The following is a 22264-nucleotide window of genomic DNA, read 5'->3' on the forward strand; positions in this document are numbered from 1 at the left end:
GGAGCCAGGAGTGAGCCAACCTTGACTCCAATCAGTGTAATGATATTGGATGTGTTGCTGACAGCTGTCCTGCCCTTAAAAAACACACACCTGTTTTGGGTTTACTGGTTTCAAGAAGCACTGTCTGATGTGAACCATGCCTTGCAGAAAAGAGCTCTCAGAAAACCTACGATCAAGAATTGTTGACTTGCATGAAGCTGGAAAGGGTTACAAAAGTATCTCCAAAAGCCTTGATGTTCATGTGTCCACTGTAAGACAGACTGTCTACAAATGGAGAAAGTTTAGCACTGTTGCAACTCTCCCTAGGCGAGGTCGTCCTGTAAAAATGACTGCAAGAGCACAGCGCAGAATGCTGTATGAGGTAAAGAAGAATCCCAGAGTGTCAGCTAAAGACCTACAGAAATCTCTGGCACATGCTAACATTTTTGTTGACACATCTACAATAAGGAAAACATTAAACAAGAATGGAGTACATGGGAGGACACCACGGAGGAAGCCATTGCTGTCCAAAAAGAATATTGCAGCACGTTTGAAGTTTGCAAAAGAGCACCTGGATGTTCCACAGCACTACTGGCAAAATATACTGTGGACAGATGAAACCAGGATTGAGTTGTTTGGGAAGAACACACAACACTATGTGTGGAGAAAAAAAGGCACAGCACACCAACATCAAAACCTCATCCCCACTGTAAAACATGGCGGAGGGAGTATCATGGTTTGGGGCTGCTTTGCTGCCTCAGGGCCTGGACGGATTGTTGTCATTGATGGGAAAATGAATTCCAGAGTTTATCAAGACATTTTGCACGAAAACGTACGACCATCTGTCCGCCAACTGAAGCTCTGCAGAGGATGGGTGATGCAACAGGAAAATGACCCAAAGCATACAAATAATTCAACAAAACAATGGCTGCAACAGCACAGAATACGCCTTCTGGAGTGGCCCAGTCAGAGTCCTGACCCCAACCCGATTGAAATGCTGTGGCATGACCTTAAGAGAGCAATTCACACCAGACATCCCAAGAATATTGCTACACTGAAACAGTTTTGTGAAGAGGAGTGGTGCAAAATTACTCCAGATCGTTGTGCAGGTCTGATCTGCAACTACAGGAAACATTTGGTTGAGGTTATTGCTGCCAAAAGGAGGGTCAACCAGTTATTAAGTCCAAACATTCACATACTTTTTCCTCCCTGCACTGTGAATGTTTACATGTTATGTGCAATTAAACCATGGCAACATCTAAAGTTTGTATAGTATTATGTTCAGCAGACTATGTTCTTCTATTGTTGTGACTTAGATGACGTTCAGAGCACATTTTATGCCCAATTCATGCAAAACTCCACGTAATCCCAAGGGGTTCACATACTTTTTCTTGCAACTGTACATAGTGTTAGCTACTTAACAAGTTTATTGAAATCCAAAATACATTAAAATCTCAGAACAAAAGTGTAAATGACTGTAGGTAGGACAAATAGAATAGGTGCTTGTGTGTTAAAAGTCCATCACATAAATAATGGCCTCTGTTTCCATGAAATTGACTACATGTTAATTCTACACAGTTAGTTCTTCTCATTTGAGCCTTTGTGTAAGAGGGTAGCAAGGCCTGTCATCGTTCACAGTGCTACGGGTGATGCTTCTAGTAAACCGTCCATGTGACTTGCTTTATTTTGTTGGGTCCCACAAGCTGTTCCAAGGCCTCCCTAGAGCGATCTGCAAGACAAAACACAAACAGTTGAACAATGGTTCTGGTGGGGTTTGCCAATAATGCTAAACATCCACTTACAGATTGAGACTTGGATAGGTGAATTTTAGACAATACCTAAACGCACCCTGATCTGATAATGGTACAAACGGCAGGAAACAATCTCCTATTGTAGCTGCATCATTCCTGACTGCGTGAAATTACAGTGTATTTGATATCATGTTTAAATTTTGTATGGAGCGAGGAAGGGTTAGAACTCATGTGAGTTTTTATTACTCTTTTTTTTTATATTCTGGTGAACATTGTCTCTGGTATAGCAATTGTGGGAAATCCAAAATTTTACAGATGTCACTGAAACAGTGAATTTAATTTTTCTAAAGGGGGCCTGTGACGGTGCGCAGTGTCAGACCCCAGCCCTTCTCACCAACTTGTGACTGAAGGACCAGCCGATCTCAAACCGTGCTGTCACTTGCATAACAATGCCACTCTCAGCTGTGCCCTGCACAAAGATTTTCCAGCTCGCGGGACCACAATCAATGTGCCAGCAGCCTTAGAGCGATTGTTACTGGGTCAGGTTAATTACGCAATTAACCCTTCACACTGCCACCACCACCTTTTTTTTACAGAGAAGGAGGAAACTCACAAATCTTAGCAGTAACACTATGAGATTGGTATAAGCGTCTCTATACACACTGCCACCGCAGACAGATGTATTCAGAGGATTAATACATACAGTAGCACTCATCAGAGACAGGGATTCTTAGTTTGCATTAAGAGCTTTAGAAACAGTTCAACACTTTTCAGAAAATAGGATTTATTTCTAAAAAGGTAAAAAATGGTGCAATTAAAATATTTACAGAAAAGGATGTAACAAATATATATATATATATATATATAAAAAGAGCGCAACAAAACAACAGAGAAATAAAAGAAAGAAGTTTCAGAAGGCAGGATACTTGCAAATGTCCTTGGTTTGAGCAGAGTCCAATCGAACAAAGTGTTGCCTTTCTCCCAAAGATGGTTCCTGATGTTAAAAGGGAGAGCTCTTACTTTCTCCAGGCTGTCAGTCTTATTCAATTATCTCAAAGGGGTGTCTCCTGAGAGCAAACAGCCAATCGCCTCATTTGGGGGTGGGTGTTAGGCGGTGACCAAGGTTATGATCAAATACCTTCCAAGGTCATACTATGGTCAATAACCTTCAATAGGTACAGGTAGCATCCTAGCAACTGGCAGATTAATATGTAGAATCATGTTCCAAACGCACAGATACCAAACTGTAGCATATCCTGCCACTCCGGATAAAAGATATTGCTTTCTACCCTCATGTAGGCGCTACATAAGGTGTCATGTCATGTGACTCATATTAAAATGACCTATCCGAATATATACTTCATATCAATGTGCCCAGTTCCTGCTGAAGTTTATGAATTTGTATGAAAAATGACTCATGGGGAATGTACGTTTTATGGCACCCTCTGCTATAATGCTTACAGGTCATGACCGACTAAGTTATGGTTTTACGACCGGGCAGAGGAAAGTGGTTGTCAAGCAGACATTCTGGAACCAGGCTAATTAGGGATTTACAACTGTCACGGACTGCCGGGGCCTCTCCCATCCCCCGCCATATTCTTCACCCCTCCCTCCCCCCTTGCACATTCTGATGTCTGTGGAGCTTCCATGGACAGGGCTGGGCCGGCCATTGCCGAGGCAACCTAACCGCGTCCCACATGGTTTTCAAAAGACCCGCACAGGAAGCAGTCCTCCTCTCTTTGTTCCTGTCCATGCTGCTGGAATCATCTTGCTCCCAGAAAGATGCTGGGAGGCTTGGGTGAGGGGGACCGAGCCTCCCCAGCCATCCCCATTGCGCACTCTGCAGACCCCCAAAAGGTCAGGACTGTAGCCCTCTGCAATACCCCAGGGTTGGGAGTCTCCACAGCTCTGCATGAGCCTTCTCCTCAAAGGTCAGACCCCACAGCTGAGACCCTGCAAGTCTGTAAGCCTGTCTACTGAGCACCCTTGCACCCTGTCTGCTGCTGAGGGACCCTGCACACTATCCGTGGCTGTGTGTCCCTGGAGGCTGTCTGTTGCTGAGTGCCCTGGGAGCTGCTGCTGAGGGACCCTGCACACTGTCCGTGGCCGCGGGTCCCCGGAAGCCGTCCGCTGCTGAGTGCCCTGGGAGCTGCTGCTGTCTGCTGATCGCTGGTTGTCCCTGGAATGCTGACCGCTGGTCGTCCCTGTCTGGAGCTGCCTGCCGCTGAGGGTCTGCAAGCTGCTTACCGTGAGTGTCCTGAACTGTCCCTCTTGTGTGCACTGACCACCCGTGTCCTGAACTGCCCCTGTTGTGCGCACTGACCACCTGTATCCTGAACTGTCCCCGCTGTGTGCACTGACCACCCGTGTCCTTAACTGCCCCCCGCTGTGTGCACCGACCACCCGTGTTCTGAACTGTCCCCGCTGTGTGCACTGACCACCCGTGTCCTGAACTGCCCCTGTTGTGCGCACTGACCACCTGTGTCCTGAACTGTGCCTGCTGTGTGCACCGACCACCCGTGTTCTGAACTGTCCCCGCTGTGTGCACCGACCACTCGTGTTCTGAACTGTCCCCGCTGTGTGCACCGACCACCCGTGTCCTGTACTGTCCCTGTTGTGCACACTGACCACCTGTGTCCTGAACTGTGCCTGCTGTGTGCACCGACTACCCGTGTTCTGAACTGTCCGCAGTGTGTGCACCGACCACCCGTGTTCCGAACTGCCCCGCTGTGTGCACTGACCACCAGTGTCCTGAACTGTCCCTGTTGTGCACACAGACCACCTGGGTTAGGCACTGCCCTACTACATGCCAAGACCACCCTTACTTGAACCGCCCCATGGTGTGCCCGGAGTATAGTTACCTGTGGTGCCCTTGAGTGCTTGAGCCATCGCTACCCGTTGAGTCCCCGTGAACCCAATGTCCCTAGAAAGCTGGGTGGGAGCTGTGTTGAGGCCAGACTCCACAGCTAGAGTTCCGTTGAGTCCCCGAGACCCCTGCCCAGTGGTAGGTTGCCGCCTGTTTCCCGAGACCCCTGCCCAGGGGTAGATTGCCGCCTGTTGCTCGAGACCCCTGCCCAGGGGTAGATTGCCGCCTGTTGCCCAAGGCCCCTGCCCAGTGGTAGGTTGCCGCCTGTTGCCCGAGGCCCCTGCCCAGTGGTAGGTTGCCGCCCGTTGCCCGAGACCCCTGCCCAGGGGTAGGTTGCCGCCCGTTGCCCGAGACCCCTGCCCAGGGGTAGGTTGCCGCCTGTTGCCCGAGGCCCCTGCCCAGTGGTAGGTTGCCACGTTGCCGAAGACCCCTGCCCAGGGGTAGGTTGCCGCCTGTTGCCTGAGACCCCTGCCCAGGGGTAGATTGCTGCCTGTTGTCCGAGGCCCCTGCCCAGTGGTAGGTTGCCCCCTGTTGCCCGAGGTCCCTGCCTAGTGGTAGGTTTCCCCCTGTTGCCCGAGTCTCCAATCCACTGTCCAGTCACGGTGGGAGCTCGGCTGAGGCCCCAAGCCTAGGGGGGAGATTGCCTGCCTGTCGCTGAAGACCCCCCCTTGCCTGGAATCGTCCCTGGTTTGTGCACACATCACCCTCCCTGCCATTTCCCCATTGAGTGTCTGTCATTTTGTTGCTTCAATAAAGCTTTGTGTGTCCCCCATCCTCTCCGTGTGCTCTGTCCTGCCTTACAACAGCCATGGAGTACGATATGCACTTTCGACCCCAGTTCATTTACAGACCACATTCCATTCAAAAGGGAGGGGGACGGAGGGAGACAAAATGGTAGAGACCTTAACAAAATGGTTGCCAGCGTCCATGTGTCTAAGCGCACAATTGCCACAGGGCCAACTGTTCAAGTGGAAGACAAAGAAGGGTTATCTCCTCACTTTTACTTCCCATTGTATCTCTGGAACTGAAAGTAAAGGGATATCACCTGAATGGGACACAGAACCCCAAAAATATAATTGAAGAGGGTCTATTTATTCCATACTCTAAACAAAACAAAAACTTTTGGCTTAAGTCACACTTAAAAAATATGTTTCTTACACATGGCCCCTAGGGATTCCTAGCAGGGAGTCCAATGCTTAAAGTGTATATATAGCAGAAACTCCTTTTTTTTTTGGATAAAGTAGGGATGCAATAAAACTCCTGTCATTTTATTTTTTTGCTGTTTGTCTGATTAGAACTTTGTGACCCAGAGACAAAGTAAGAGATTGCTGAAAAGTGAGAACTCCTCATGAGAACAGATGTCTTCATTGAGACATTTACTGCTTGTTCTGGTGACAATAACATTTTGAATTTGCCAATACTTTCAGCCCTGGTGGCAATGGTCACTACAACAAATAAAAAGGGTGGCTCTCCCCAGTGGGGACACATACAGCTATTAAAACCTGACAAGGATTCTAACCCTACCCAAAGGAAAAAATGTCACAAAAATTAAATATAAATATAATAAATAACTAAACATGAACAAATGGTAAACCTTCCAATAGGTAATTTTTCCTCAGTTACTATCAAGTGAAGGGAAACCTTCCCAATGGAATGACGATGAAAAGGGAGGCTGGTGATAGTTAATCATCCTTACACTATCCAAAACTAAAAGCACAAAAGCAATTGGGGTGCTAGGGTTCTTTTAAAATGTTTTTCAGTTTCTTCTTACCTCCTGTTATTTTATTTTTTTTTTAAAGAATATTTATTGGGCTTTTCAAGGTAAAACAAAAGCAAAATGGTGAGGCAGTTTTGACAGCAATGTTACATCGAAACCAATCAAAAACATATTGGTACAGCAAATATAATGTAAAATACAATGACCTTAGCATGATGATGGCATTTAGAAAAAGGCATTGGTACAGTACTAAGGTATCAAGGTAGTGAAGGTTAGTAGCGACGGACAAAATGTGATGGAATGGTAGATAAGAAGTTAATGTATATACAGGGTAGAAGTAGTACTAGCTAGTGAAGAATTATATATTCCGTTTTTTTTGTTTTTTTTTAATGCCATATATTGTCAGTAAATGCTGCAGAATAGTAAGGTGTATGTATGTGTATATGTGTCATCTGATGTCCACCAAAAATATATCCAAAAGAGGAAATAGAAGGGAATAGAAGGGGGGGGGGCATTGTCAAAGAGTTCGGGAGTTGAAAGCAAGGGGAGATGAGAAAGGGGAAGTAAAGTATGGAAAGAGGAAATGGGAGATGGAAGGAGAACATGAAGACATTTGGCAATCAGCGTAAAGTAGAACATGGGAGAGTGGTAATGTGAGGTGTGTCAATTGGAGTCAAGGAACAAAAAGAAATATAAAGAAAGAATTTAACCCAAGGAACTATGTAGACTGGAGAAAAATGAGCATCTGAGAGGGGAAGCATAGCAGAGGGAGAAGAGACCATGAGTAGTGTCAAGGAGTACCTGATGGTCAGCAAATATTAATCCCTAGTCAGTAATCAGCTACCAACTCATAGCTACGGGTTCCGCCATGTGTAATGTGTAATATGGAGAAAGTGTCACCCTCCAATTGCCTGATGTGGAGCTGTATTATGGTTAGAATGTCAAGCATGTATATAAACTATATAGCTAATTTTCAGTTAGCCATTCAGCTCGATAGTAGTTCCGCATCCGTTGGCTCCGTAGGAGGGTTCCATTAAATGGGATATAAGGTTGGAGTTCTGAGTAAATAAAAGGCTTGCTCCTGCACAGATAGGGATCCTGTAATATAAGAGTTCCATTTTTGGAGATATTGTGATTTTTTTGAAGTAGTCGGAGAGGTGATTAGGTTGAGTCTATCCAGCCGCAGAAGAGAGTTGAGCCCTTGCTTAATGTCCGTCATAGTTGGTGGGCAGTTGGAGACCCATTGTTGGAGAATCGCCCGTCTTGCTATTAGGAGGCATGTTGAAATCCAAGATTTGTTGTATTTAAAGGAGGACGTTTGTGAGGAGAAAAAAACCAATGACTGGCTGTTCCATAAAGCCGAAGAGTAACGGAAGAGGGTGGATGGGTAGTCAGAATGCGGTGATGACGGATATAAAATTGACTACTTGCTTCCAGAATGTGGAAATGGCAGGGCAGAGCCAAAATCTATGTTGTAATGAGGGTTTTTGAGTTTTGCATAAAGGGCAGGTAGTCAGAGCCGGGTCAGTTTTGGAGTAGATACAGGGCATGTAGGCGCGGGGTAAAAGTTTCAATTGTTGTTCACACCAGAATTCATTGGTGTTGAAGGCACACGTGGAGATGAAGCCTGCTAATAATTGGTCTGCTGTAATTGCGTTGTTGAAGTCTTTGACCCAGGATTTCACAGCATTAAGTGATTCGAAAGGCTTGGCATATACAAGGTTCAACGGTCTGTATATGTTTGAGATGTTATATTTTTGAGAGTGCGCCAAGACATCAATAAACGTCGATTGAAATCTAGTAGATTTATTAGGTGCAATGGAGTTCACAAAGTTCCGTACTTGAAACATATAGAAGAAATGGTGTGCTGGGATTACCTCCTGTTTTAAAATGCCTGATGTATACAGAGCTCAGTAGCTATATAGTGCCCAAAGCATCATTACAGCCCATTCTCACAGTATGGGGTCCACCCATGGCTCCCATGATTTTTACTTAGGTTTCACCAATCCGGATGCACTGGTTCTATTGTTGTATTAGAAGACCATGAAGAGTTGATTGACGAATCCAAATTAAAAAAATAAACTAGTTAGGCTAAGAGAAATTTCTCTGTAAGACTCCTTTCACACGGGATGGAATCTGCGTAGCTCAGCAAGGGGTCTCTCCACTGATCCCTCGCTGAGCAGGTGGGTGACAGGTTTGTGTCCATTCCGTTTATACAGAACAGACACAGCAGGTTCTGCTCTATGGGCGGTCGGGTGTAAAACACACTGGCTGCCTGTTTACACCAATTTGATTCACCTAGACAGAATGGGAATGTATACCTTTCCATTTCTTTTTAGCAGATAGGATTGGATAGGAGGTACGTATGTACAGCCGCTGCTCCACAGAGGTGAATGAAAGGTCCAATAGGGTCACCTGAAAATCTGATAGGTGGACTCAATTAGACCGATTTTGTGAAAAGGGGCAGTGTTAAAAGAGGTCCACCTTAAAAAGCAAAAAACTGAGGACTCACAGAGTGGGGAGGGGGTATACTTGGGGGCATATCCTCATGAACTTGCTACTGTCCATTCAACTGAAGGTAGCAGCCTATAATGCAGGCTCTACAAATACTCAGCCTGTGTCTTGTACTGTAAGAATAAGATGTACGCACAAGTGACTAAAGCAGGTCATAGATTATTAAAATTTCTTGGTGGAAGGAAAGAAAATCACTGGATGACTTACTGTGTTTTTTTTTTTTAATTTAAATATTTATTAAATTTTTCATATTAATACAAAAGTCCCAAAACAGGGAAAAAAATTCTCAATACAAATAAACATTTATAACATTTCTATCTTTCCCTTATTAAAAAAAACTCTTTTCTTTCCCATCCCACTATCTCCCCTTCCCGCCCCTCATCCCCCCTCTTCCCTCTGCAGACTCCAATCCATTCTGATCTAATAAGGCTTATCCATTTTATTGTTAACCTCTTAGTTTATATTTTCTTATATTTCTCCTTCAATCTTGCTCTTTCCCACTTTTCCCATCTCCTAGAATACACTCCCATCCTATCTTCATGCATATGGTATGATTTTTCCATTCTACCAATCTGGTTCACTCTGTTAATCCAGTCTTCCTCCTTCGGTACCTCGGCTCTTCTCCAAAACTTGGGTATCAGCCCTTTCGCTGCATTCAAGAAGTACCAAATACCTGAATCTTTATGTTTATTTACAGATGTCTCTACCTTGTGTAGGAGGCACGTCGTTGGGTCTAACCCTATGTCAATTTCGGTTATTTCCTCAATCAGTTTAACTATTATCTTCCAAAAGGCCTGAATTTTCGGACATTCCCACCATATGTGAAACACCGTGCCAATCTCTCCACATCCTCTCCAACACTTATTTGAGTTTTCCCCATTCATCTTATGCTCTACACTCGGTGTAATGTGCCATCGTGTCATACACTTGTAATTAACCTCAACCTCTCTCATACTAACATTATCGTGTATCAATCTAAACATCTTTCTCTGTCTATCTTCGTCAAACTCAACTCCCATGTCCCTTTCCCATTTTGTAATAAAAGTTGACTTTGTGTTTGTGTCTAATTCTGTGAGTATTCTATACACTTTTGAAATACCGTGTTTCCCATCACCTCGTGTCCCCAACAACCTTTCAAACATATTCCACTCCTGTTTTATTCTCAGGGGTTTCGGTAGATTTCCAATAAAACATTTCAATTGATGATACTTCCACTCATCTATTCTAATAAAAATATCTCCCTTCTTCTCTATTAAATCTTTAAGTGATCTCAGTTCCCCTTCCACCAAGACATCACTCAGTTGGGTGTCCTCCTTTCTAAACCATCTCCCTGATATCTTATTCTTTCCCGGGGGGAAATACTCAGTATTTGTGAGAGGCATTAATATAGAATTGAATTCCCATTTCATGTTTTTGTGTAAAGTGTCCCATACCCTAAAAACATTTAATGTGTACATACTTGTGCTTTCTTTAATTCCCCTAAACTGTGTTGGGACCCATATCATCTGACTCAATCTAGTGCCACTAAGATCATTTTCAATTGTTACCCAACTTTTCCCCTTATGGTTAAATGTCCAGTCATATATTCTTGCCAAAACCACTGCTTTATAATATCTCTTGACATCTGGTAGACCCATTCCCCCTTTCTCTTTAGTCCTACTCAATGTTTCATATGCTATTCTGGGTTTCTTATTCCTCCATATATATTTTGTTAACATTCTTTTCATTATCTTAAAGAAGGCCTCTGGAATTTTAATTGGTACCATTTGAAATCTATACAGTATTTTAGGCATAATTACCGTTTTGACTAGGTTTATACGTCCTATCCAGGCTGGGTTTCCTCCTTCTAATCTTTTTAAATCTTCCCTGATCTCATTTATCAAAGATATATAGTTTAATCTATACAAGTTCTTAAGTGAGGCAGTAAGCTTTATTCCTAGATACTTTATCTCTTTTTCTCTCCATATAAAGGGGAATTCTTTTTGTAGTTTTTCTTTTTCATTCTTTGGTATATTAATATTCAGGATCTCTGTTTTCGTTGGATTAATTTTTAAGTTTGAAAGTTCACCGTACTCCTTCAGAATCTTCATTATATTTGGGAGAGTTATTCGAGGATTCCCCACATAGAACAATAAGTCGTCCGCAAAGGCCGCTACTCTATGTTCTGTGGATTCTATCTGTATTCCCTTTACCGATCCACTATTTCTTATTATTGACAACAGAGGTTCGAGTGACAATACATATAACAGAGGGGACAGTGGACAGCCCTGTCTTGTCCCATTAGACATTCCAATGGGTTCTGATCTCTCCCCGTTTACCGTGATGATTGCAGTAGGCTCACTATATAATTTGCTTATCCACTCTCGCATTCTATCGCCTATCCCCAGCACTTTTAAATTATCCATCATGAAGCCCCAGTCCACTCTATCGAATGCCTTCTCTGCGTCAATCGACAAGAGCACCACCGGGGCTTTCCCTTTTCTACTCTTCTGAATAAGCATCAGGGTTCTCAAGCCGTTATCTCTACCTTCTCTCCCTGGTACGAAGCCCACCTGATCTCCATGGATCCATTCAGGCATCAGATCCCTCAACCTGTTTGCTAACACCTTTGCATACAGTTTAGTGTCAGTGTTCAGTAATGAAATAGGTCTATAGCTGGAGCACTGAGATGGATCTTTTCCTTCCTTATGAATAAGTACTACATGGGCCTGTAGGGATTCTCTCCTCACTTCCGTCCCACCTCCCAGAGCATTCATATATTTCTCCAGCTTGGGTAGCAATACCTCACTGAATTTCTTATAGTACCTAACTGTATAACCATCCGGGCCTGGGCTTTTTCCCCCCCCTGTGCTTTTCAATGCTCTTTTAATTTCTTCCTGGGAGATTTCTGCATCTAGGGATTTCAACTGTACTTCACTTAGTTTTGGTAATCCCGCATTTTTTAAGTATGTCATCTTTTTTTTATTAATTTCCTCTTGGGCTTCTTTTAGAGGGCCTTGGGTACTGATATTATATAATTTCTTATAATACTCCGTAAACACTTTAATAATCTCTTTATTTGAGTGGACCAACTCCCCCTTTGAACTTTTTATCTTTTCTATGTAGTTCCTATTTTTCTTTTTATTCAAGGCTCTCATTAAAAATCTTCCTGGTCTGTCTCCCCATCTATATCTTTCGTTCAAAACCCTGTTGTATACTCTTCTCTTCTCCTCCTCCATCAACCTCTCTAGCTCATCTTTTTTATCCACTAGCTTCTGTCTCGTATCTATTGTTATTTTCTTCTTATGGATCTGCTCCAGTTCCAATATTTCTTTTAAGAGCCTACTGACCCTCTCTCTTCTTTCCTTTTTTTTCCTTGCACCTGCCGCGATCAAGATTCCTCTTATAAATACCTTGTGGCTTTCCCAAACTGTAGCTATCGATACTCCCTCTGTTTCGTTCTCCTTAAAATATACCTTAATCTCTTTCTCGATTTTTTGAACTATATCCTCATCCAGAAGAAGAGCCTCGTTTAACCTCCACCCCAATCCTCCAGTCCACCTTCCTCCCCATCTCATTTTCATCACAACCGGAGCATGATCCGAGAACGTCCTTGTTTCTATGTCGATTTTAACCAGATGATCTATCAGTTGGTGGTCTATTAAGATGTAGTCTAATCTCGAGTATATCTCGTGTGCATTCGAGAAGAAGGAATAGTCTCTGTCTTTCATATGCGTTATTCTCCAGGTGTCCACTAGTTGGTATTCATGCATCGCTTTTTTCAAAGCTCTCAGAGACCTACTCCCCTCTCTTTGCACAGAAGAGGTATTATCCTTTTGTGGGTCTATACAGAAATTTAGGTCTCCAGCTACTATCAAACGCCCTTTTTTAAATTCCATTAATTTTTTTAACAGACCCTTCATATATATCTCCGGATTTTTATTAGGGCAGTATATATTGGCTAAAGTGCACTCAATCCCCTGAAGTTTACCTTTTAAGAATAAAAACCTCCCCTCCGGGTCGGTTCTTCTATCCTCCAGCTCAAATCTCATATTCTTTGCCAAACCTATTGCAACCCCTTTTGCTCTTTTACTTGGAGAATCTGCATAGTACCATGTTGGATAGTATTTGGATCTCAGTTTTACATTTGCCTCTATCTCAAAGTGTGTCTCCTGTAAAAATACCACTGACGTCGCCCTATGATGTAACTCATTAAACAACCTAAATCTCTTCCCTGGGCAACTCAGCCCGTTCACATTATATGTTATAAACTGTATTTCTTCCATCGTTCCCAATTGGCTCCATCCCTCTTCCTGATTGCCTTTTCCTCTTTATCTCTTCTGTCTTGCAGAGTATTGACCCCGTACCTCCTCCCCTCCCTCCCTCCCCTTCCTCCCTCCCACCCAGCTTCCATCCCTCCCAACTTCCCTCCCCTCCCTCCCACCCCCCCCCCTCTTTTTAGGCCTACTATTTGCCTACTAATCATTTGTGGAAATACAATCCACCTTTGATTTAATCTCAGGGCAAAAAAAATAAAGAACTCCACCCATGGACCACTTTTCCCCCTTCTCCAACCTCCCCCTCAACCCCTAACTCCTCCCTGAATATCTCAATAATAGTGGTTAGGAGACGGTTGGGAGAAGGCAGAAAAAGACAGGAGGGAGAGAGAGAGACAAAAAAAAAAAAAAAAAAAAAAAAAAAAAAAAAACCACGTTATCTCTCTCCCTCTCCCCCTCCCCCCCCCTCCCCCCGCCTCCTCCCTCCAACAGGCTGCCAGCGCTCCTTTCCTTTTATTCTAATTTCCCAGTGTTCTTCTTCCCAACCAGGGATCTCCAGTCTTTGTAGTTTAAGTCTATCACAAAAATACTGCAAATCTTCTGGGAACCTGAGATATGCTGTAGTTCCATTTCTCCACCCTATTAGGCACTCAGGGGTCCCCCATCTATATTGGACGTTCTGTTCTTTCAATCTTTCCAATAGAGGTCTAAGGATTCTCCTTCTCCACAGAGTCTCTGATGACAAATCCGCATATATCTGTATTTCTTTTCCTTCATACATGATTACTGATTTTCCCTTAATCCTTTTCCAAATTTTATCTTTATCTAGGAAGTCACAAAATTTAACAAGTATATCTCTTGGCCTTTCCTTTCCCGAATTTCCTTGGAATTTTCCTTGTCTAAAGATTCCTTCCATTTTAATCCTTTCCATATCAGTATTGTCCATTATGGAGTTTAATATTTTACAGACCACCTCTTGCAAATTTTCTCCTTTTGAATTCTCTGGGACTCCTCGTATCCTAATGTTTCTCCTCCTATTCCTATTTTCTTGTATCTCAGTCTTATAGCGCAGTTTTTCTTGGGCTTTCCCTATATTAATTATTTCTTTTTCTAATTCAGAGATAATTTGGGATTGTTTTTTAACTTTTTCCTCCGTTTCTTCCACTCTCACCAAGAGATGTCCCAGATCATTTCGAATATTTACAATTTCTTGTTTTATTGTTTTTTCCAGACCTTTAAACATTTCTGCCATTTCCTTTTTATTTGGTATTTGTAACTCTGTCTCCATCACTGTATTAGCTGATATTTGTTGGCTACTAATGTCAAGGCCTAGTGATAGTCTAGGGCTACATTCCAGACTTAGGTCTACTTCTCCTTTTCCACTATTACCCTGAGATCTTTCTGGAGTTATATTTCCCTGGGAGGTATATTTTTTAATGGTACCGGTCTGAGTCCCTTTAGGCCCACTTCCTTTTGCATTTTTATTTTTCATTCTTCTATGAATCTTATTCTTCTTTATAGGCTCGGGGTTATGGAGAGACAATTATTAATAAACAAATCGCACCTTATCCACTCACTTGGTTTTCACACTTTTCTTTCGTTTACCCTCTTCTCTTTTCCACTCCTTTACATTCCCCAGTCAAGGGGGGTCCCCTTTTTACTCTCATACACTTCTTCCCCTAAGCAGTTTACAACAGGGGACCATACTTATCAAGTGTCGACCAAAGTCACTCACCCTCCTCGTGTCACTCTTCCTCTCGTGACCCGGCTAGGAGCTCTCTTCCACTGTTGTTCGGCTGGGCAGTGTGTGTATTTAGGGGGCTCCCAAGTGTATCTTCCACCTTTGTCTCTCCAATCCCCAGTGTCTTTCCTTCACAGACAGGGCTCTGAACAGTGGGCCAATCAGCAGGACCCCGAACAGTAGACCACCAAGTATGCCTCCATGTAGTTGGCCAGCGGTCAGGTCTTCGGCTAATAAGCCGGCAGGCAGATCTCCGGGTAAGGACCGACCACCAGGGCTCCGGGTTCTAGGTTTAACATAGGGGACTGCAGATCGAGAGCTAGCTAGCTGGGCACCAGATAGTCTGCCGGCAGACAAAAGTCCGGTTATTTGACCCGCAACAGGACTTCATTTAGTGAGCCCGTAAGCCGGGCAGCTGCTCTCCCTCCGCTCCGAACACCGGCCGGCTTCCTGGTCTCCCAGCACTGCTTAGCGGCTGACCACGTGGCCGCACCGCTCCTCCACGTCTCCGAGCAACCAGACACGCCCTCGCCACCAAGCACCGCATCCGAACCCCGTCTCCCAGACTAGCTCTCCCACAGCTCTTCCGTCCATCCAGCGGGGACCACCCTGCCGCAGCAACCCCTTTCACCACGTTTCCTCGTCACAGGTAGGGGTTTGGGGAGGTCGGGTGGAGGAGATTGTCCGAGAGCTCCTACATCGGGCTCTCCTCAGCCGCCATGGTTAGGCTCCGCCCCCTCTGTGAGGCTTTCCCTCTGTGCTTGCCAAGCGGATGACTTACTGTGTTGATAGGGTAATCCCTCCCACAGTGCTATTGTGTTCTGCAGTCAGGAAGCCTTCCTGGCCAGCAGAACACAATGATAACTCCTAGTGGCTATAGCTGCTAGCAGAAATTGCATGCAAAAAAAGTGACAGGCTGATTGTACCAGGACACTATTATGTTTACATGATTGGTGTACTGACAATTGCTTTCCACTTTTCCCCCACTAAGGCAGGCCATAGATTATGCGATTTTCTTTCCTGCAACCGCAGGTTCCCTGTTGAATGGCTGGCTTTAAAAAGGGCAGTGAATCCTCCTCCATTGCATTCCCCTCCCATGATAAGGCTCTTTCAAAAGGTTCAATAATAGACATTAGTGTCTGAAAGTAAAACAGTACTGCTGTTCATGCTTTAAAAAAAACACAGCACTCCAAAAAAAAAATAAAAAATTAAAGATTAAAATGTTAATTTCTAAACCAAACTCTTGTATACTCTAACAGCAAAATCTTCCTGTCATAATTCATGGCTCTGTTCACCTGTGACTTTTAGGGGTTCCCACCCACCTTCATGTGTTCTGCCAAAATTGCTGACTCTGATCCTGTCTACCTGTGACTTTTATGGGTTCCTGGCCACTTTTGTGTGTTCTGTCAAAGAGTTTACCTTTTATTTTTAAATTATCAATTGATCAGGCCAGCCCACTTATGTGAAGAAAGCTTCTTATTTATTTTGTATGTGTAACAATATAATACAGGTTATATTAACATACATTCACCAAGCAATTTATCAGGAACAAGGGTACATTTCCTTATTCATGCAATTATCTAATCAGCCAATTATATGGCAGCAGTGCAATGCATAAAATCATGCAGATGAAGATCAGGAGTAGAGATGAGCGAATCGAACATGACGAAGTGGAATTCGTTCCGAAGATTTGGAAAAATTCTATTCGCGACGAATCCGAAGATTAGCAAACTTCGGATGCACGAATCGAATTTTCCCAAAAATGGCGGCGACATGTGTGGCCACGGAGAAAATGGACAGAGAAGATGGGGCGGGGATCTCTGGGAAGGCGCGCAGACAAGGCGCGCTGACCCATAATGCATTCATGACATGTGATCGCATTAGCCAATCAGCAGCCAGCCAGCACTATAAATCGCGGCCATCTTAGAATTCTCCATTAGCCTCCGGTCATTCAAGAGAGACAGACCTGTCTGTATTAAGGGACAGAGTTAGGGCCACAGAGACTTTAGGGCCACAGAATCGTTACTCAGGGCCACAGAATCGTTACTCAGGGACACAGAATCGTTACTCAGGGACACAGAATCGTTACTTAGGGCCACAGCTATCAAAGAATCGAAAATTTAAAGTGACATACACCCTTTTTTTTTTTGGTGGCTGTCGTGCACAGTTGGTGCTGCAGTTTGCCGATTGTGCAAAATAAACTGACTTTCTGCTTCACAACCACTATTGTACGTTCAAAGAGTTAAATCCATTTACACGCCGGCTGGCGGTAATATTTTTTGGGTGATTAGTGCATTCCAGTGACACAAACGTACAGTTTCCAGCCAACGGCAAGCTGCAATTGACCAATTGTGCTAAATAAACTGACTTTCTGCTTCACAACCACTATTGTACGTTCAAAGAGTTAGATCCATTTACACGCCGGGTGGCGGTAATATTTTTTGGGTGATTAGTGCATTCCAGTGACATAAACGTACAGTTTCCAGCCAACGGCAAGCTGCAATTGACCGATTGTGCTAAATAAACGGACTTTCTGCTTCACAACCACTATTGTACGTTCAAAGAGTTAAATCCATTTACACGCCGGCTGGCGGTAATATTTTTTGGGTGATTAGTGCATTCCAGTGACAGAAACGTACAGTTTCCAGCCAACGGCAAGCTGCAATTGACCGATTGTGTACAATAAACTGACTTTCTGCTTCACAACCACTATTGTACGTTCAAAGAGTTAGATCCATTTACACGCCGGGTGGCGGTAATATTTTTTGGGTGATTAGTGCATGCCAGTGACATAAACGTACAGTTTCCAGCCAACGGCAAGCTGCAATTGACCGATTGTGCTAAATAAACTGACTTTCTGCTTCACAACCACTATTGTACGTTCAAAGAGTTAAATCCATTTACACGCCGGCTGGCGGTAATATTTTTTGGGTGATTAGTGCATTCCAGTGACATAAACGTACAGTTTCCAGCCAACGGCAAGCTGCAATTGACCGATTGTGCTAAATAAACTGACTTTCTGCTTCACAACCACTATTGTACGTTCAAAGAGTTAAATCCATTTACACGCCGGCTGGCGGTAATATTATTTGGGTGATTAGTGCATTCCAGTGACATAAACGTACAGTTTACAGCCAACGGCAAGCTGCAATTGACCGATTGTGTACAATAAACTGACTTTCTGCTTCACAACCACTATTGTACGTTCAAAGAGTTAAATACATTTACACGCCGGGTGGCGGTAATATTTTTTGGGTGATTAGTGCATTCCAGTGACATAAACGTACAGTTTCCAGCCAACGGCAAGCTGCAATTGACCGATTGTGCTAAATAAACTGACTTTCTGCTTCACAACCACTATTGTACGTTCAAAGAGTTAGATCCATTTACACGCCGGGTGGCGGTAATATTTTTTGGGTGATTAGTGCATTCCAGTGACATAAACGTACAGTTTCCAGCCAACGGCAAGCTGCAATTGACCGATTGTGCTAAATAAACTGACTTTCTGCTTCACAACCACTATTGTACGTTCAAAGAGTTAGATCCATTTACACGCCGGGTGGCGGTAATATTTTTTGGGTGATTAGTGCATTCCAGTGACATAAACGTACAGTTTCCAGCCAACGGCAAGCTGCAATTGACCGATTGTGCTAAATAAACTGACTTTCTGCTTCACAACCACTATTGTACGTTCAAAGAGTTAAATCCATATACACGCCGGGTGGCGGTAATATTTTTTGGGTGATTAGTACATTCCAGTGACATAAACGTACAGTTTCCAGCCAACGGCAAGCTGCAATTGACCGATTGTGCTAAATAAACTGACTTTCTGCTTCACAACCACTATTGTACGTTCAAAGAGTTAAATCCATTTACACGCCGGCTGGCGGTAATATTTTTTGGGTGATTAGTGCATTCCAGTGACAGAAACGTACAGTTTCCAGCCAACGGCAAGCTGCAATTGACCGATTGTGCTAAATAAACCGATTTCTGCTTCACAACCACTATTGTACGTTCAAAGAGTTAAATCCATTTACACGCCGGCTGGCGGTAATATTTTTTGGGTGATTAGTGCATTCCAGTGACAGAAACGTACAGTTTCCAGCCAACGGCAAGCTGCAATTGACCGATTGTGTACAATAAACTGACTTTCTGCTTCACAACCACTAATGTACGTTCAAAGAGTTAAATCCATATACACGCCGGGTGGCGATAATATTTTTTGGGTGATTAGTGCATTCCAGTGACATAAACGTACAGTTTACAGCCAACGGCAAGCTGCAATTGACCGATTGTGCTAAATAAACTGACTTTCTGCTTCACAACCACTATTGTACGTTCAAAGAGTTAGATCCATTTACACGCCGGGTGGCGGTAATATTTTTTGGGTGATTAGTGCATTCCAGTGACATAAACGTACAGTTTCCAGCCAACGGCAAGCTGCAATTGACCGATTGTGCTAAATAAACTGACTTTCTGCTTCACAACCACTATTGTACGTTCAAAGAGTTAAATCCATTTACACGCCGGCTGGCGGTAATATTTTTTGGGTGATTAGTGCATTCCAGTGACCTAAACGTACAGTTTCCAGCCAACGGCAAGCTGCAATTGACCGATTGTGCTAAATAAACTGACTTTCTGCTTCACAACCACTATTGTACGTTCAAAGAGTTAAATCCATATACACGCCGGGTGGCGGTAATATTTTTTGGGTGATTAGTGCATTCCAGTGACATAAACGTACAGTTTACAGCCAACGGCAAGCTGCAATTGACCGATTGTGCTAAATAAACTGACTTTCTGCTTCACAACCACTATTGTACGTTCAAAGAGTTAAATCCATTTACACGCCGGCTGGCGGTAATATTTTTTGGGTGATTAGTGCATTCCAGTGACATAAACGTACAGTTTCCAGCCAACGGCAAGCTGCAATTGACCGATTGTGCTAAATAAACCGATTTCTGCTTCACAACCACTATTGTACGTTCAAAGAGTTAAATCCATTTACACGCCGGCTGGCGGTAATATTTTTTGGGTGATTAGTGCATTCCAGTGACAGAAACGTACAGTTTACAGCCAACGGCAAGCTGCAATTGACCGATTGTGCTAAATAAACTGACTTTCTGCTTCACAACCACTATTGTACGTTCAAAGAGTTAAATCCGTTTTTATTTTTGGGGTGCTTATTGAATTAAAGAGTATGTCAGACAACACGGAGAGGAGTGGCAGAGGAGGCAATGTTTCAGGAGCGAGCAGACGTGGCAGCAGAGGAAGGGGTCGAGGCAGCACTAGTCGCAGCCAGAGGCCAGTGCTCCCGGTGTCATCCAGCGGTCGTGTCTCCACCGACAACCCTGCTGTCATCGATTGGTTGACTCGGTCGTCTTCCTCTTCCCAGGTCACCTCTGACACCTACAGCCAACGGTCGGTGGGTACGTCAGACACAACCGTTAGTTGGCATGGCCCGGGAGCAAGCCCACTGAAATCACGTGTCCTCGACCTGCCCCTGTCCTTTGGTGTTCCCTCACCAAGCGAAGTATCGCATGCTGTGGGCTCAGCCCCACTGTACAGTGAGGAAGAGCTAACAGAGGGCGGTCAGGAACGGGGGGAGACATCCGCCTCTTCAGCAGCCAGGCGAAGAAGTACTGGCGAGGAGAGTGGCTCGGTAGCCGGTCTAGAGACAGGTCTGTCTCCTGACCCACACGCAGCCGAGGGGGCTAGTAGTGACGCGGAGACCCTAATTGATGATGATGAGGCTGATCGCACTTGGCAGCCTCGTCGTCATCAGGCTATTGCTTCCGCATCATCAGGAGAAGAGGGTGCCAGCTTGCCAGCGAGCAAAACAGTCGGTGGGTTGCCCAGGAGGCAGCAGGGTCGCAGCAGTGTCAGTGGAGCCAAATGGCCACGGAGTAGAGCACCAGCTCCACTGCAGCCTACCACCACGGCCAGTAGTGGTGCCGGTGTGCACGGAGGAAGTAGCGGTCAGCCAGTGAGGAGTAGCGGGGGCAAAGTTTCCTACTCGGCGGTGTGGCAATTTTTCGTCAAGCCGCCCGAGGAAGTAAACGTAGCCGTATGTCGACTATGTGGCCAGAAAGTCAAGCGTGGCCAGGGGGCCAATGTTGGGACTACAGCGTTGCGTCAGCATATGCAGCGTCGCCATTCGGTGGCCTGGGAAAACCGTGATAAAGATACGGCGGTTCTGCCTGCCCCAGCCCCCGCTCCATCACCCGCTCCGTTACTTGCTCCGTCACCCGACGTCAATCGCCCTCTATCAGCCAGTCAAGGCTCCAACACCTCTGCTGAGGGAATTTGTCGCTCGTTGGCATCTTCCGCTCGTTCAGATGCTCCTTCTCCTGCTACTCCTCTTCACGGATTCCGTCAGCAGTCTTTCTTGGAATCCGTTTCCAAGAGACAACAGTTTGCGAGCACGCACCCGACGGTGCAGAAGCTGAACGTCCTCCTGTCCAAGTTGCTGGTGCTGCAGTCCCTCCCTTTCCAAGTGGTGGACTCAGCACCTTTCCGAGAAATGATGGCTTGTGCCGAGCCGCGGTGGAGAGTGCCAAGCCGGCATTTCTTCGCCAAAAAGGCAGTGCCAGCCCTGCATTCACATGTAGAAGAGATGGTGGGCCAGTCTTTGAGCATGTCGGTCTCTGCCAAAGTGCACGGCAGCGCCGACGTGTGGAGCTGTAACTACGGTCAGGGACAGTACATGTCATTTACGGCCCACTGGGTGAACGTGGTGCCGGCACAGCCGCACCAGCAACTTGGACAGGTCACGCCGCTTTTGCCTCCACGTTTGCACGTCCTTGGTCCAGCAAAGATGTCCGCCTCTACCACCTCTTCTTCCGCCGTGTCCTCAGCCGCCACCCCCGTGCCAAGTCCCATTACCCGACCGGCATATCACATGTGCAGGGCGCAACGGTGTCACGCTGTGCTGCACCTGGTATGCCTTGGCGAACGTAGTCACACAGGGGAGGAACTTCTGAGTGTAATGAACAGAGAAATCGACAGATGGCTGTCTCCGTGCAAACTGAAAATCGGAACCATGTTGACCGACAACGGAAAGAACATGGTGTCTGCTCTGCGTCAAGGAAGGTTGTGCCATGCGCCATGCATGGCTCACGTGTTCAATCTGGTTGTCAAGCGGTTCCTAAAATCCACCATCCCACTGCAAGACATCCTTAAAATGTTACGTAAACTTTGCATGCATTTCAGCCATTCCTACACCGCAAAGCACACCCTCCTTGAGCTGCAGCGGCAGAACGGAATTCCACAGCATCGCCTGATCTGCGATGTTGCAACAAGGTGGAATTCAACCCTACATATGTTAGACCGCCTTTACGAACAGCGAAAGGCCATCACCGATTTCCTGATGTTACAAGCGGATAAAGGTACTCCCCTGTGTAACTTAGATGTCAGCCATTGGCAGCTCATGCGTGACAC

General features: G+C 44.9%; 1 protein-coding gene across 1 annotated transcript in view; it reads right to left on the bottom strand.

Moving 5' to 3' along the window:
* Nucleotides 1–1386: 1386 nt before the first annotated feature.
* Nucleotides 1387–22264, bottom strand: part of AMN1 (antagonist of mitotic exit network 1 homolog) — a 162220-nt gene continuing 141342 nt past the window's right edge. Inside the window, exon 7 of the mRNA XM_089680733.1 lies at nt 1387–1708. Within this exon, the coding sequence (XP_089536859.1) occupies nt 1635–1708 (74 nt within the window). The 3' untranslated portion in view covers nt 1387–1634. The remainder of the gene's footprint in view (nt 1709–22264) is intronic.

The sequence above is a fragment of the Staurois parvus genome, unplaced genomic scaffold, assembly GCF_062004578.1.
Source record: "Staurois parvus isolate SC_StPar_1 unplaced genomic scaffold, SC_StPar_1.0 ptg000249l, whole genome shotgun sequence".
In the NCBI taxonomy this organism is placed as follows: domain Eukaryota; kingdom Metazoa; phylum Chordata; class Amphibia; order Anura; family Ranidae; genus Staurois; species Staurois parvus.